Raw genomic sequence first — 15,600 nt, forward strand, 5'->3', positions numbered from 1 at the left:
CTTCCGCCCCTCCTGGATTTCCAACCGACACCACTTAATATCAACGTCTCCTTTTGACCAAGGACATTCAATCATAATCTGTCCTCTTGCGGCTGCCGCAATGGGCGATGCCGCGCGTCCGGGGGATGATAGGGTTCCGCCAGGTCCTCCAAGAGAGCCTCAATACATGGGCCTCCTATCTAAGTGATGAGAACGGAGATCACCTGCCCCCCCCCCCGGCAAACCATAGACTTGAAGTCTCTCGTCTGTCAGACACCGCCTTTCCTTGGAGATGGCATTGTCACTAACGAGCCGATCTCATTTGCTTGTGAGGAGAAATCATTGAGACAAGGGAAAGACAGTCTTGTCGTTAACGGCCAGTCAACATGGAAGGTTTCGAAAGGCGTTTGTGACCTACAGCCTCGGGTCCTACCTAAGCAACTTCTACTGGGAGTGAGCACTCAATTAACTGTGAGGTTATCAAAGGACTCTTCCTTCTCAAACTGGCCTGGCGTTCAGGGAATCGCAGGTTACGATAACGGAAATTATTTGTCAGTTCTGTACCTCGCATGGGCCTATATACTATCCGCTCGATGGGTTGAGTTGCTTGGACGCTCTGCTGACCACGAATGTCACATGGGATACACTCCTCAGGATATGGAGGACTCACAACAACCAATCAAGCAACCCATGGTCCGAATTGACCTCGGCGACAGTGTCTGTGAGGAAGAAGCTCGCTGGTGGCGCTCCATTTTGTGTTCCGATGGTGGCTGGAATGCCACCACTAGATATAATGACCATGTCTATTTGTCTCCATGGTCGGTATCAGCAGAGGATGCCGGGTTGGACTTGTCAGTTAAGGGGGTTCCAGGCGCCGACAAGCTAGATCCCCCGGAATCGGGGACTGCTGTCAAATACCTCTCTCGTTTTTGTATGCACCATCGCATTTACTCCCAGTGCTCAGCCGCTCTTGCTGGGGCATTATACATCCCTTTTGTGAGAGGGCGAACAGTTTCCCTTCCATTTCCGAAACAGGTTTCTCCGCCAGAAGTAGAGAAAGATGCCGGCAACTCTAATCTTTCTATCCCAGATCTTCTCAGTGAGCACGACAAACATCTTTCGAAGTACATGACATTGAGTTCCAATGTGTGGGGTCTACGCTCTCTCTTGTGCAGCACCTTCTTCAATGCAGATATTGAGTGTAATTTTGTCAGTGCCTGGCTGAACCCGGCTTTTGCGGTTGTTGATTCGATTTCTTCAAAAGAAAGCTTATTTGACCACGTTATTGGCAAATCGACAGCCACGACTCGGGCCTCTCTGGCTCGGTGCGATTCTCACAGACGTGGCAAAATCTGTCTTGCGTGACATAAGAACAGGAAACACGGCTCTCGATCTTCTAGCTTCTGCCTGGACAGGAACAGCACAGACTTTCTTGACTTCTAACATGGGTAAAACCCCAGGATTTAATAAGCCGCGCTGATGAGTGTCGACTACTATTTCTTACAGCCTGCGAGGGCCATGAACGACCTCCAATCTGGCCCTGGAAGCCCTTTGGATATACCTGGGAATGGCTTCTGACGAACGGCTATTCGATTTTGGACGACAGAAAAGAAAATATACAGCCTGCTGACCACGCATCGCACTCATCCGCCAGAATATCGGCTGCGCTCAACGGTTACCATTATGATTTCTTCTCACAAGATCTTTCTGAAGGAGCTACACGTGGAATATTTGCATGGCTAAGGTCTACAGGGTACCCTCGCAACGAAAGATCCATTTACTAGCATTCCTGGTGAGATTTGGAAGGCACCGACGAAGAAGAGCCTGAAGACGCGGACTCGGATGTGGAACGACAGAAAGAATCGAAGGAACTTCAGATTGAAAGCTGGCTCGGCGGGATTGAATAGTGTTTTGGAGGTCTGACAGACCGTGTATTTATGCTCCCAAGAAAGACACCGACGGCATCAAGATACACAACCGAACCAATTGACAGAGAATGTCCATCCATCATCGAATGCAGGGAAGTGTCCGAGCATGCCAAAGTGATTAGGCAATGTACTCCGATCTCCGATCTCCGCGATTAAAACAGGGTCCATCACATCTTCCAGTCACATCACACAATGAGTGGGCTCCACTCTTGCGAACTTCCCCACTTCGGCTAGATATGAGCTTAGGACGGAGGACTCAAGCCGGGACATGTCTCTATTCCGACCCAACCTTGGATCAACATGGATACCACAAGCTCCCACGCTCTCTATATCCCAGAAGGAAATGCATTCGTTGGGACCGAGGGGATCTATCATCTCCCCCACCACCAACGGGAGCTTGAGCGTCTCCAGATGCAACATCACTTCATGTTGTCGGCCACGGAAGGCCTTCTCCTGACCACCCCGGTGGAGCCAAATTCTCACTTGCGGGTGTTGGACGCCGGTGCTGCAGACGGTGACTGGGTTGACTCGAAATCAAAAGTGCCCCATTGACTGATGAAAGCGGATCAGGCACATGGCTTCGTTCTCTAGCTGAGCTCTATCCCGATCAGAAAGGGTCCCTCCATGGCGTGGATCTCGGCGCTGCGCTCTTTCCTCCCCCGTCTGCGGACGGCCCAATCCTCCATCTTCAGAAAATGGACATCCGCGAGCCGGCTCCGGAACACCTGCAATGGGGCGAAAGTTTCGATATCATTCACCAACGTCTCCTCATCTGGGGCTTGAAAAGCCACGAGTGGCCACAGTCCCTGACCAACCTCCTTTCGCTATTAAGACCTGGAGGCTGGCTTCAACTCGTAGAATGTCAATGGGTAGATCGCGATGAGCCCGTTGACCCCATAAAATCCCCCAAACTCGCCAAAATGTCGGAGATGCAGAAATGGAGTACTGCCGCCTTTGGAATGAACATCTACATTGCCTACGAGCTGAAAAAGTTGCTTCAAGATTTGGGTTTCCAGAACATTACTAAGACTTCTCTCACTCTGGGCTATGGTTCCAAGGCCAGGGAGGAGCATTGGAAGGTGCCCTCTGCTCATATGTGGGTCAGTGGGTTCCGCAGTCTCGGGCACAAGATGCCCCCTGAAGGCATCCCCGGGGTGGCCAAGACACCAGCTGAGTTTGATGCCTTCCTTAATGACTTGCGGGACGAGGTATTGGAACATGGATATGCGCCGCGGCTGAACATTATAACTGGACAGAAGCCTCAGATCTAATACATAAGCCAATGAGCCAATGAACTCGTATGCTCCTTGGGCCAGTGAACTATTGTGGCCGATAGTCAAGTATAGGCACGGTTAGATACTGCTGTACTTTTGGAGGGAGACACGTAGCATTCATAGAGGAGTCAGCCTGATATTTCTCTCCACTCGAGCGGTGTAGGCTTATTGCTACCATAGGGATAATTAATCACTTCTTTCAGCCTCTACCTAACATAATAATGTTACTATCCATCACTCGTACGCAGTACGCAAGAGAACCGCCCACTGTGTTTGTCTTGTCCAAAGTACTTCGTATGCATTGCAGATTGACAGCTAGGAAGGGCGCATTAGTACTGCTCTCCACCCAGCCTTCACCAACCGGGCAAAATATGCAATCCATTGACACAGACATGTAATTCACCATCGAGAAGGCACAGAGAAGAGATCCTCTAAATACTACGTGGTTACCAAAACCTGCACCACACCAGGGAGAGTGGTGAAGCACGCGCTGGCAGGAAGGTTGTTTACCGTGCCCACGGTAGGTGAAGACATGCACTTTGGGTACACAGACTCCTAATTGGCGCGGCAGGGAACTTGCCTTGCTTGTTAAATGGCGCGACAATCCGCACAGATGCTGTTGAATATTCCTCAGGTCATATTCACCAACTGACACTGCATATGCATGGTCCATGCGGCCCGGCCATTTCATGTGCAACATGACTCAGGCTCCAGCGTCGCTGCCTGGGAGCCTAGCAATGAATTTATCCTACTACACCCCCCCCTCTCTCCCCGCCCTTCAACCTCTCAACCTCCCTTCTCTGGTCGGTCACTTGGACAGTACTAAACAACGCGGGCCATCTTAACCAACCAAAAGGAATCAATCCTATAAGTAGCCCCGAGGTTATCGCGCGATAATAAGTAAAGTAAGTACATCATTCATCAGACTCTTGACTAATTTTTCCTGACTAACCAGGAAAATAACAAGCGAAAGAGTGGACAGCAAAATGGAAGATGACCCAACTCCACCGGTCGAAGACGTTGGCGTGGAGGTCATCACCAGCGAAGAACCGGCTCCCACAACCACAACCACCGAACAAAGCGATGACCAGCCGAATCCGAATCCGCCCAAGCCCGTGGGCGCTGATTCGAATTCTGATGGCTTGCAGCATTTAGGGTATCCCGTTTCGAGCGATAGGTTGTTGCCTTTACCTGACTATTCTGGGCTCGGAGGCCCTGAGGGAAATATATCGAGCGATATTCAGGGAGACTCGTTGAAGGATCAAGATACTTCTACGGACTTGGAGTTGAGTCACCAGACTGATAATGAGGGATCAAAGAATACAAAGGAGGCTCCTTATTGTGATGAAGAGAACCTTCAAGCGGGCATTGATGGGGACAATCCTGCAGAAGCAAATGTGTCTAGCGAAAGCAACGACGGGCAACGGGCCGATTCGAATGCTGCAGTAGAAAAAGCGGAAGAGCCTGAGAAGTCGCTTGATGAAAAGCAGGCCGATAATGCAGAAGGGCCCGAAAAGAAAAGTTCCGAGGCAGAAAACGAAAAGGTCCACGACGACAAGAGGAACCATGATGGAAATGGCCATAGCAACAACAATCAGGTTGACAATGAACACAACGAAAGCGGTGGTGGCAACGACAATCAGGACAGCAATTGCGATGGAAGTGACAACAGCAGTAACCAGGAGAACAACAGCCACGAAAACAGCAATAGCAACAGCAGTTCGGATATCAATGGCAAAAAAGACGGCAGTGATAACGACAAACATGGCGACAGAAGTGACAATGAAAGCGATGGGGGCATCAAGTCTGTGTCTAGTCCAGACAGCGACGATTTCCTCAAAACATGGGCATATATGCCAGACGAACATGATACCGCAGATACAAAGGAAAAGCAAGAAAATGACTTGGCCTTCTCCGATCAAAGCCTCGAAAACCTTGAAGCCAACGTTGACGAGATGGACGATGATTCACCTTCACGCCTAGAATGGCTCCGACAAAAAAAGCTAGCGAAAGTAACCCCCACCAAAAACGACCAGCGCCTGGAAAGACTGATGGACCGCGTTATGTGCCTTGTTGGGCAGGAGCATATCAAAGCGCAATTTTTGGAACTTAAAGCCCGGATCGAAGCCGGTAAATCGCGGAACGAAGACTTCAAAAAGGCTCGATTTGACATGGTCATCACTGGGAATCTAGGGACTGGTCAGACTTTCCTTCTATTCGAAAGAACCTTTGGCTAATGGCAGACAATAGGGAAAACAATTGTGGCCAAGCTCTATGCACAATTTCTCGCTTGCTTCGATCTTGTGTCGCCAAATCAATGCACTTATGCGGGATATCACATAAAGGATTTTAACTTGGCCAAATGGAAACCAGATCCTGGCGTATGTTCAGACTTTCTTTTTATTGAGAGTAATTTCCACCCACTAAACAGCATTAGGTCATCTTCATCCGCCGGGCCGATCAGCTCATTCAAGACCAAAGGATAACCGATGAGATTCTTACCTTCCTGGAGAAGTATATTGGACAAATATTCCTGATCTTGATCGGACCGCCCAAGGACTTTTGTGATACGGGAGCCTCTCGTCGCTTCACCATGAAGATGGACCTCGAAGATTATTCCAAGGACGATATATACCGCCTGTTGGTTCGCATACTAAAGAAGCGCAAACTTCATGTCGACGGGGGCTGGGATGGTGAGAACTTGAGAATTCTTGCTCGCCGAATCTGCCGCAAGCGTTCTAATAAGAAGTTCACCAATATGCTGGCTTTGCAGGCTGTTTTAGAGCAGGTGATGAGACGCCAAGCCTCGCGACTTTGCCGGTCATCAAGAGGCGTGGCGGCGAGGCGTGAGACGCCCTCCAACTATCACTTCCTGACGAAGTTTGATCTTCTTGGCCCAGCCCCACTGGACATGAGAGAAAAGAGTGAGGCCTGGAAGCAATTGCAGAGCATGATAGGTCTTCAGCAGGTCAAGAAGATGATTGATGACCTCGCTCTTCGAGCAAACACCAATTATCACCGTGAGATCCAAGGCCTACCTCCAATCGAGACATCCCTCAACTGGGTGTTCCTAGGCCCTCCAGGCACCGGTAAGACCACCGTGGCCAGGCTTTACGGAAAGATTATTGCAGAGTTGGGTCTTATCTCCAGTGGCGACGTTGTATTGAAGAATCCCTCTGACTTCATCGGGCAATATATCGGCCAATCAGAAGTTAACACCACTGAGATACTTCGCAACACTGAGGGGAAGGTGCTGATTATCGACGATGCTCATATGCTCTATCAAGGGTCTAGTCATGGGTCCAATCTCTCCGATTCGCATCGGCTCGGCGTTGTGGATGCGCTGGTCGCAAACATCTCGAGCACCCCAGGCGAGGACCGTTGCATCATCCTAAACGGCTACCCGGACCAGATGAAGGAGTTCTTCAACAACAGCAACCCCGGCCTACGGCGGCGATTCCCATTGGAGGAGGCTTTTCACTTTCAGAACTACTCCGTCGACCAGCTCGCCAAGATACTCGATCTGAAATTGTCTCGTGGTGGAATGACGGCTACCGACGAAGCCAGGAAAGTAGCCATAGAGGTCCTTTCCCGGGCTCGAGATCGGCCCAACTTTGGGAATGGGGGTGATATCGATAACCTGCTCGGTCGAGCAAAAGCGGCCTTTAACAAAAGGATGAAGGGTGTCACTGACCGACAAGGAAGGATGATCGAGCCCGCCGATTTCGATCCAGAATATGATAGAGCCTCTAAGAGTAGCAAGGCCTGTGAATCCCTTTTTTCGACACTGATTGGCATGGATCACATAATTACCCGCTTCCAGGACTACCAGCAGATGGCAGCCGGGATGCGATTGCGCGAGATTGATCCGCGTCCGTTCATACCATTTACGTATGTCTTCAAGGGGCCCCCGGGAACGGGGAAAACAACTACGGCTCGCATTCTCGGCCAGGTCTTCTACGACATGGGATTCTTGTCTACCGCTGAGGTCATTGAATGCACTGTGACGGATATGATTGGCGAGTACGTTGGGCATACAGGGCCGAAGGTTATCAAATTGCTCGAGCGAGCTTTGGGTAAGGTGCTGTTTATTGACGAAGCCTATCGGTTGGCAAGCACTTTCACTGGACGCGGTTCGAGCTTTTGTGAAGAAGCAATCGGAGAGTTGGTAGACTGCATGACAAAGCCCAGATACGCTCGCAAACTTGTGATTGTCCTTGCTGGCTACTCAGATGGTATGGACAGGCTAATCCACAGGAATCCGGGGATACGATCTCGATTTCCGACAGACATTTCATTTCCGTCGATGGACCCGGCACATTGTTTTGAGTACCTCGAAGCGCAGCTCGGAAGGATTCAGATAAGCGTGGATCGAGGGGATCCGAAGTCTGTTGATGGAAAATACTCATCTGTGTTACGCATGTTTTCCCGGCTGCAAAAGACAAGGTCGTGGGCAAATGCCCGTGATGTTGAAACATTGGCCAAGAATGTGACCTTTCATGTGTATAAGATACAAAGGAGGCCAGGTGACTTGTCCATTGGTCTCAGTATCTCCTTGGATGAACTTTTCACCTGCCTAGGAGATCTGCTACGCCAGCGAGAACGTGGTCCTAAAATGAACACTGGCGACACGAATGAATAAAAGACAAGATTGTCTGTTGTCAAGCTAGAAGCGATGAGATCAGAGATAAAGCACTGCTGTGTGTCTTTCGGGTTTGCTTTAGAATGAAACGCTATCAGCTTCATATCATCTCAGTAGCTCGATTTATAGGGACAAACCTGAAAGCTTATCTTCTTGCTTCATACAATAGTGTCAATAACTTATTTACAATGGCGGAGTACTTTTGGAAAGATTTCTCAGGCCACTAAAATTCTTCATGGTCACAAAGAATTAGTTGCCTTGAGCTTTAATACAGCCCAGGGCCTGGACGATGGCATTTTAGTCAGGGGTTCCAATGGCCTCAAGCCCTTCGTGGCTCAGTGAACTTTTAGACCGATGAGCTCTTCTATTCTACAAAATAATAAAAGTGAAAGTCCAACGACCAATTGCCAACACCCCCTCTCGGCCCCAGACTACCACAATACTCCTGCTAATCGATGCAACTCAGATGACTTAATTTGATGGACTCCACCTCTACCAGTGTATGGATAAATCCCGGGAACAATGCGTTGTTCCGTCCAGAGGTAGTTTCTCAAGGTTAGTACCACTTTCTTCAAGGATGCTAGCGAGCTCTCAATCGGAGTATCCATCCTTACTTGCTCTTAACGGTTGGAACCCTTCCCTTTGATATCCCTCAAATATGAAATATCGGCGCTATCCATGAAGTATGGGAAACACGAAGCTTTATAAATGACACTCCAGGCCGTCGAGGTCTACTATCGTTCACAACCATCAAGGGACTCTACCAGGCTACCTATGGGCGATTGAGCAGCCGTGCAATATGCAGAATACAAGGCAAGTGGGACACTGCAAGACAGGCAACAATACTGGTCACCGTGTCAGACCTGACCATCTTCTCCCGGGTACATTGCTGCTGAGAAGTTTTATGTCTGCTCAGCCAAGCGCTTGCTCGTATACGACTCCCCCTTTCATATATATTTGCGGTCATCGGTCCTGAGCCTTCCCATGACTGGTGCATTACCCCACGAGGAACGCGATGAGGCTGGTGGGTGTCTCTGGGTGATGATGCTTGTGAGATAGTCTTTCGAGGAGTCAGTTATATATCACGCAGTGTGCTAAGAGCATTGGAGACCCGGATGTCTATCACCGCTCTCATCCAAGCATATAGGGAACACGAAATCTACTCCATCAAAATGCCAGAAAAGCCTCACAAGCAATGACACCTCAAGACCACGCTGCCGTTGACGGCTCTGTGGCCATGACATGGACTCCTTCGAAACAAGCGCCTGGCACATCCCCAAGTCGGCCAGCCTTGACGCCCTGACATGTCCAAGGAATTAGCTCACTAAAGCTGCGTCACAGATGTCTTCGCCCTGCATCTAAGCTGCTTGCTTCCAACAACAACTTGGCGGACAATATCACCACCATATCGGACCGTTTGGGCCGTGAGCACGACCTAAACCACTTGAATTCTTCCGCAAACAATACTATCCAAGGCTGGTCGACGAGAAATGCGTATCTCGAAGATCTTTGCTTAATATCTCCGAGGGCTTTCTAAGAATACCGACTCTGACTGAACCGTCCTCGAAGGCTTTTGTTCGGTGTTAGCTAGAGGCTCTATCAGCGCTTGCGATTCTACTAGACTCAAGTCCAAATAGTTTCCCTGGGGCTGACAGGTTATCATTTCAACCAACCTGCCGAACCCAGACGACGCAGCAGCATTGGGGTTACTTCATACTAATACTCTGTGACGATAACGCATTCGTTCTTCCTTCGACGCCTCAAGGCACAACATGAATCTGCGATCTACAATGATAATCAACAATTTGGTCTGTGTTGCCTGGGTGGTGTACACTATTCAAGGTGATATGGACTACCTGATGCTGGTCTGTACAGCTCTACTACTAGAGCTCTACTTCGGAAAAGTGCCTAACTATGTGAAAGGTTAACTCGCCTTGCGAAAACCAATACGATACACCCTCATGCAGCTGAACTGCATCTACGTTTAGGTGGCCTCCAAGTGTCTGATGCGGTAGCGGAAGCCTGAGTATCACCGAAAAACCATCTGCGACACTTTGTGATTACGATGTCACGGTTCCGAAATTATAAATTGGGCATTTGTCGCCTGGAGCTTCCGCCATGCGACTTAAGGAGCGTAGTATCTCACTTTTTGATATATAACTCCAAGTGAACAGTACCTTTTACCTTTCGTCCTGATTATTTACTACCGATTCATCTCAATGATTCGGATGTAAACATATAGCCCTGCCGGACACAAACAAATGAGGTGGTAGTTGGAACATTGCACAGCATCATTTGATCGTTCAATGGGTATACTTAAGCTTGGAACTACTTTCAAACCTACATTATCTCAAGAGATGTACATAGTATATTGTTTAAGGCATATAGTGGTAATGCAACCGGATGCAGCTTAAAGAAATACCACAGCTACAACAAAGCTATCAAAAAACTACTACGAGAATAATGCACTAAGCCAGGCTATAGAGGTTTATAGCCAAATACCAACCCAGTAACCCCAAAGTCGCCAACCCAGCCTCAGACGTAACCCAACCCACCAGTTGCCCTTACCGCCCAGCCCGCCCCATCCGCATCCAAGCTTATCGTAACCACCACCCAAACCACATCTCCTTAACACCTACCTTTCTTCCTCCCTCCCCAACCTACCCCACAACCACACCCCAATCATCAAACCTCCTCTCAACTATCCCACAATGGACCCCTCAGAACCAGGCACCTCCCAGCCCCCCATCATAAACTACATCCTCTCATTCCTTCTGGTAGGAGTCGCCTGGGGATTCACGACCCCCTTCATCCGCCGCGCCGCCGCGGACTTCTCCGCCCGCCAGGAACAGCAACAAGCAGCCGCTTCCACCAGCAGCAGCAGCAACCAACCAAACAACAACAATAACAATGACAATGATAACGTCCACCTTACCCCCCTAACCGACCCCACCACCACCACCACCACCACCACCACCAACAACAGTGAAGAAGATGAAGAGGAGGAAGAAGAAGAAGACCACCCCCTCCCCCCCGCAAACACAACCACATCCACCCCCGAACAACAACCCGCCTGGATGCGCACGCGCACGCGCAACCAAAGCTGGATCCGAACCAAACTCACCTCCATCATCTGGACCGTCATCAATCTTCTCCGCACCCCCGCGTATTCCATCCCCCTGGTGGTGAATCTCACCGGCAGTGTGTGGTTCTTTTTGTTGGTGGGGAAACATGGTATGTCTCCTTCCTCCCTCTCCCTTTCCCTTCCCCTTATTGTAGTTAATTAACTTGCTGGGGAGTTGTTTTTCTATTTGGAGGGAGATGGTTATGTTGATATAGATATGTGTGTATTTGTATGCTGATATGCTATAGAATTGTCATTAACTGTCCCCCTCGCGAACTCCAGTGCATTTCTGTTCACTGTGCTCGGGGAATGGTATGTGGAGCGGAAGGTCATTGAGAAGGAGACGTGGTTGGGGATGGGGTTGGTGTTGGGGGGGATTGCGCTTTGTGTGGGGTCGAAGGCTTGATTTGTATTTTATTTAGTATAGGGTTCATGTGTAGTAGGTATATATGTACTTTGTGTTATTGTGGAATAGGGAGTTGTTGGTTGGTATAGAGTTGGATGGATGGACGGACGGGAGGAAAAAAAGAAAAATAGTAGTTTGCATCATCCGTGAATCGAACACGGGCCTCATCGATGGCAACGATGAATTCTACCACTAGACCAATGATGCTTCTTGCTGTAGCTAATTTCTCTTTATTGCTATATTATACGTAATGCTTAGGGGAAAACCACTCATACACAAGGTATCAGTATGTGTAGCAGACTATGCATCGAGCAGACATGCATCGAGCAGATATATGCATCAAATATGTTACATACGGGTACTATCTAATCATATCAACAATATCGGGTATGTGTCACCCCCGGATCATGAACCATCATTGCTTGTCGCTTCGTCATCATCATACCATACCGAGCCTGCAGCGGTATACTGTCCATCCCTCACCCGTAAAACACGGGCATGCAAAACACCAATGAATTAAACGCCGCGGAACTATATCTCCTGTTAGCATGGCAAAACTGGCAGAATAGTGACAACTTACCATTCGCACAGTCAAGAACCACATCGCTCCCATAAACTTGAAAAGTGACAGACCCGCAACACTCCATAGCACCACGGCCATGTAAATCGTGGCGCGAGTGTTCTCGGTCGAGTCATTGTCACTGCTGAATTCCTCCAGACCGGCCGCGCTGAGCACCACAGCGGCCAGGGCAAAGTTGCAGAACACCCACACGAGGACGACCGCACTGCGAAATCCCTTATAATAGTCGGCTTGGCGGTCTTCCTCAGAGACATTGTTCTCCTCCTTCGGGGGCTTCGTCGCGAATTTGGCCAGCTCCGCCTCATACTGTGCGTTCAGATCTCCATCATCCTGCGGAATGTTGACATCCACCTTGCCGCCGGGCTTCAAGTTGGCCGAGGGCAGCTTCTCGGCCTTGTCGTCACCTTTGGTACCCCATGTGATGTCGTGCGTATTACAGAAGGCGTAGATGTTCAGCACATTGATGTAGGTCGGTGTGAGCAGAAGGTATTGGATAAACTGTACTGCGTCAGAAATGTCATCACCGCCAGGAGCAGTGAACTTACAGAGGTGAACATGTGCCAGGGGTCCAGGAAGAGGAACGATGCAAGAAACCACATAACGTAGGTAGATCCGAGAGACACGATGATGGAGAAGAACTGGTAGTTGGTGAACAAGTCCGAGAATGTGAACCCATCTTTCTCCACCTGCGTTTGGATCGACTTCACCGTCACGAATACCGCAGCGAAGGCCAGGTAGATCATGATTCCGATCCAGAAATAGACCATCGTCATATAGAACTTGTTGGACCCGCCGGGTCGGTTTCCGAGCGCCAAAACGAAGCAAGTAACCAAGGTCGCAAGGTAAAGCCATTCGAACACGACTCCAAGCACTTTACCAACCGTTCCCAGCAGGGAACTATCGCCCAGGTATGCCGTAAGAATGTGGAAAACCAAAAAGAAGTTGCCCTGATTTAGTTAGCAAGGGTTGGACCGGGTCTGGCTGGCTACTTACAATGCCAAACCAAGCAAACAGCATGTTGATGGTCTGGTAGATGAACTCGATGAAGAGCATGAACTTGCGCATGAAGCTATGGTCGCTTCGCCAAATCTGATAGAAATGGGCAATAGCGTAAACCGCAGCGAAGAAACTGCCGTTGAGCCAACGACGACGTTGAAGAATAAACTCGGCCATCCGGTCTGGAACATCGGTCTCGCCAGTGGATGATTTGACGTACCGAAGCAGCCAGCGGCAGTTGCGCTTGGACACGATTTCGAAGCAAAGAATTCGGTCCTCCGCTAGGTACATATTCGCCGTGAAGATGCCGGCGTTGGCACCGTGCATCTTTTCACCCAGGAAATACCGCTCAAGCGGACCTTGTCCATTTTTGTCATTCTGCAGTGCAACATAACGGTAGGCAGAGAAAGCACCCGGAAGCACCGAAATGAACCCGAATGCCGATTCCAGCGGCTTGTCCAAGATGTTGCTAAGTTTATACTCGAAGTTCTGTCCAGCGACGAGGGGATTGAGAAGCTTCTTTCCATGTGACAACATGACCTTGATCTCGCCGCAAGCACCTCCACACATCGGGTCAACATCGAAAGACTTCCAAAGGTGGTAGATTGAATCCTTTCCGGGCCGAGTACCCGCATCCAAAAGGACGCAGATGTTGGGATCCAGCACCCGACCAAACGCCTGGAAGAACCAACGGTGTGAGTTAATCTTTTTCTGGTTCTTTTCCTTCAGACAGAAGATCATCTGCACGGGCACTCCATTGCGAGGCTTGAGGTGAACCTGGGTTCCCTTCAATTCAAGGCCCACCTGGGTGGTGTATTCATAGATGTGTGCCGTGACATCCTTGCCGTTGACCTGTTGTTTGGCGATTCCATCCTGGTAGCAACCCAGACCAGCCAGAACAGCGCGCGTTCGCGGGTTGATCTTCGCACGACCGTCGCTGATGACGCAGACTACGATCTTCTTCCAAGCGTCTTTGCCCCAGGTCTTACTCGACGTCCTTGAGCACATGTATTCGATGTTTTTAAATACACCAATCATTGTTCGGGCGAAGAGGAAGTCGTCCTCGTTGTACATTGTGACTGCAATGAAAAGCTCCGTGTGCCGAGGTTTGGCAAAAAGCTTTTGACGTAGTGTGAACCGCTCCTCGAAGAAATCGGCCGGATCGCATGTGGCTGCAGAGTAACGCATGTGTGTGAACTCATCTCGACCCGGAGGCTCGGCGTGCGGAACCTGACTGAGCAGCGTTGGGGCAATTGGGCAGTCCAGCACGAGGTTACCATTGAAGAGCTGTACTTCCTTGACAGTCTTCCATCGGCGGACCGGCGCCGGACTCGGTGTAGGGGCGATCGTAGGTTCATCTTCATATTCGTCGGCATAAGGATCCGGCCCAAAGGGATTATCAGCCTGCAGGATCGGGACACGATCGTCGGTATACGACTGCTGATGCTCAGGATATTGCCCCAGATCGTAGTCTTCGTGCGGGGTTACAGCAGGTTGGTAGGGCTGTGTATAGTATGCATCGTGATGCGCTTCAGGGTCCACGGAGTATTCGTATCCGGGGTAGGGATGGGGTTGGTGCTCCTCGTAGAGTTCATTGTGACCGTAAGAGTTGGGGAGACGTTCGACCGAATACTAGTCCGCGAGCGTGGTCAGCCAGCCAGATCAACTCCTCCAGCCCTAGGGACATGCTCACGGTTGGTTGTTCTGCTAGCCGATCGCTGGAGGGCATCTCCAAGTGCTCTTGGGGCATATACGGATTATCCGAAAGCTGATAAGTATGTAACGGGCGCCCCGGGGACGGGGATCGAGCGTCTAGATGGTGAGGATTCATAATTGGGGAGTGACTGTCTTCCTCCCCATAGGGTTCTCCTGCAGTTAACTGTCAGTATCAACACCCTGGGACAGATGCGCGATTGGAGAAATTAGCAGCGCGACAGTGTCAGTGCGACGGTCAAATTGACTCTTGTCCTGCGCGCCCAGATACGAGCAATTTCCCTTGTATGGTAAGGCTCGCTCCAAACACTAGGGTTTCAGGAGGGAAATTGATGCGGAGAAGGGAGAGATGCGCGACAACTCACGGCCGCGCAATCGGTTTAAAGTAGACAACACACGGACGGAGAATTTATTAAGAACCTACCCAAGCGATTATAGGACATAATGGCCGATAGTGCCTCGGGCAGTCAACCGTTCCAATAAACCAAACCCCTTGGAAATTCCTGGCCAGGGGAACCGGGGCTGGAGATTGCGCCAGGAGTTCCGGTGGAATGTGAATCGACGAGCGTTCAGGTCGCTGCGATAGCGTGGGAGCTCCGTTGCTGGCGGGAGTTTCAGGATATGATAGGCGAGTCTAGTTTTATGGGGAAAGGAATGGACGGGACAAGAGAGGGGGAGGGACCGATAGTTATTTCGGAAGAATTAATTGGGAGTCTGGATGTCAGAAAGAGAGGTCGAACCGATGGTTGCGGGAGACGGCTTTTTTGGACCGTGGCTGTTCGTGACGGCGGATCGGAATCACCGTAGCAGCGCCACGAGCAGGAAGGAGACTGCGCGATGAAGGTGGGAAAGGATGAAGCCCGTTGACCAAGGAACCGCGGGGACGATCAGTGACGACGAGCCGACGGAGATAGATTGAAGACGGCGAAGGGACCCAGGTACGAATCAGAAGGGCGCC

At 50.1% G+C, this 15,600-nt stretch overlaps 5 protein-coding genes and 1 non-coding gene across 6 annotated transcripts; 4 read left to right on the plus strand and 2 right to left on the minus strand.

Moving 5' to 3' along the window:
* Positions 1–100: 100 nt before the first annotated feature.
* On the plus strand, positions 101–1,970 carry BO80DRAFT_469972 (uncharacterized protein; the record flags this gene model as incomplete). Its single annotated transcript, XM_025723054.1, has 4 exons — positions 101–133; positions 238–1,180; positions 1,248–1,427; positions 1,486–1,970. 4 exons carry the CDS (start codon positions 101–103, stop codon positions 1,761–1,763), a joined length of 1,434 nt encoding a protein of 477 aa, XP_025580418.1. The 3' UTR covers positions 1,764–1,970.
* A 237-nt stretch (positions 1,971–2,207) lies between these two features.
* On the plus strand, positions 2,208–3,178 carry BO80DRAFT_469977 (class I SAM-dependent methyltransferase; the record flags this gene model as incomplete). The annotated part of the gene is made up of 2 exons (XM_025723055.1): positions 2,208–2,421; positions 2,478–3,178. The coding sequence occupies 2 exons, from the start codon at positions 2,208–2,210 to the stop codon at positions 3,176–3,178; spliced, it is 915 nt and encodes a 304-aa protein (XP_025580419.1).
* A 2,183-nt stretch (positions 3,179–5,361) lies between these two features.
* On the plus strand, positions 5,362–7,991 carry BO80DRAFT_964 (P-loop containing nucleoside triphosphate hydrolase protein). Its single transcript, XM_025724968.1, has 3 exons — positions 5,362–5,380; positions 5,432–5,562; positions 5,613–7,991. Exon 3 carries the CDS (start codon positions 5,775–5,777, stop codon positions 7,821–7,823), a length of 2,049 nt encoding a protein of 682 aa, XP_025580420.1. The 5' UTR covers positions 5,362–5,380; positions 5,432–5,562; positions 5,613–5,774; the 3' UTR covers positions 7,824–7,991.
* Positions 7,992–10,534: 2,543 nt separating this feature from the next.
* Positions 10,535–11,353, plus strand: BO80DRAFT_343263 (uncharacterized protein; the record flags this gene model as incomplete). The annotated part of the gene is made up of 3 exons (XM_025715226.1): positions 10,535–10,747; positions 10,826–11,057; positions 11,196–11,353. 3 exons carry the CDS (start codon positions 10,535–10,537, stop codon positions 11,351–11,353), a joined length of 603 nt encoding a protein of 200 aa, XP_025580421.1.
* A 136-nt stretch (positions 11,354–11,489) lies between these two features.
* Positions 11,490–11,560, minus strand: BO80DRAFT_t17. Its single transcript has one exon. It is a non-coding gene; the product is annotated as a tRNA-Gly (tRNA).
* Positions 11,561–11,795: 235 nt separating this feature from the next.
* Positions 11,796–15,035, minus strand: chsA (chitin synthase class I). Its single transcript, XM_025724984.1, has 5 exons — positions 14,623–15,035; positions 12,927–14,561; positions 12,479–12,880; positions 11,934–12,431; positions 11,796–11,884 (listed from the first exon to the last, which is right to left on the minus strand). Exons 1-5 carry the CDS (start codon positions 14,758–14,760, stop codon positions 11,870–11,872), a joined length of 2,688 nt encoding a protein of 895 aa, XP_025580422.1. The 5' UTR covers positions 14,761–15,035; the 3' UTR covers positions 11,796–11,869.
* Positions 15,036–15,600: the final 565 nt, after the last annotated feature.

Source organism: Aspergillus ibericus, assembly GCF_003184845.1.
Source record: "Aspergillus ibericus CBS 121593 unplaced genomic scaffold BO80scaffold_1, whole genome shotgun sequence".
In the NCBI taxonomy this organism is placed as follows: Eukaryota; Fungi; Ascomycota; class Eurotiomycetes; order Eurotiales; family Aspergillaceae; genus Aspergillus; species Aspergillus ibericus.

Excerpts from the sequence above, each read along its gene's own strand:
- BO80DRAFT_964 (XM_025724968.1), top strand. The coding sequence starts at position 5,775 with ATGAAGATGGACCTCGAAGATTATTCCAAGGACGATATATACCGCCTG.
- chsA (XM_025724984.1), bottom strand. The coding sequence starts at position 14,760 with ATGAATCCTCACCATCTAGACGCTCGATCCCCGTCCCCGGGGCGCCCG. Across the intron at positions 12,881-12,926 it reads TGTTTGCTTGGTTTGGCATT|GGCAACTTCTTTTTGGTTTT; the intron begins GTAAGTAGCCAG and ends TAACTAAATCAG. Across the intron at positions 12,432-12,478 it reads CCTGGCACATGTTCACCTCT|TTTATCCAATACCTTCTGCT; the intron begins GTAAGTTCACTG and ends GACGCAGTACAG.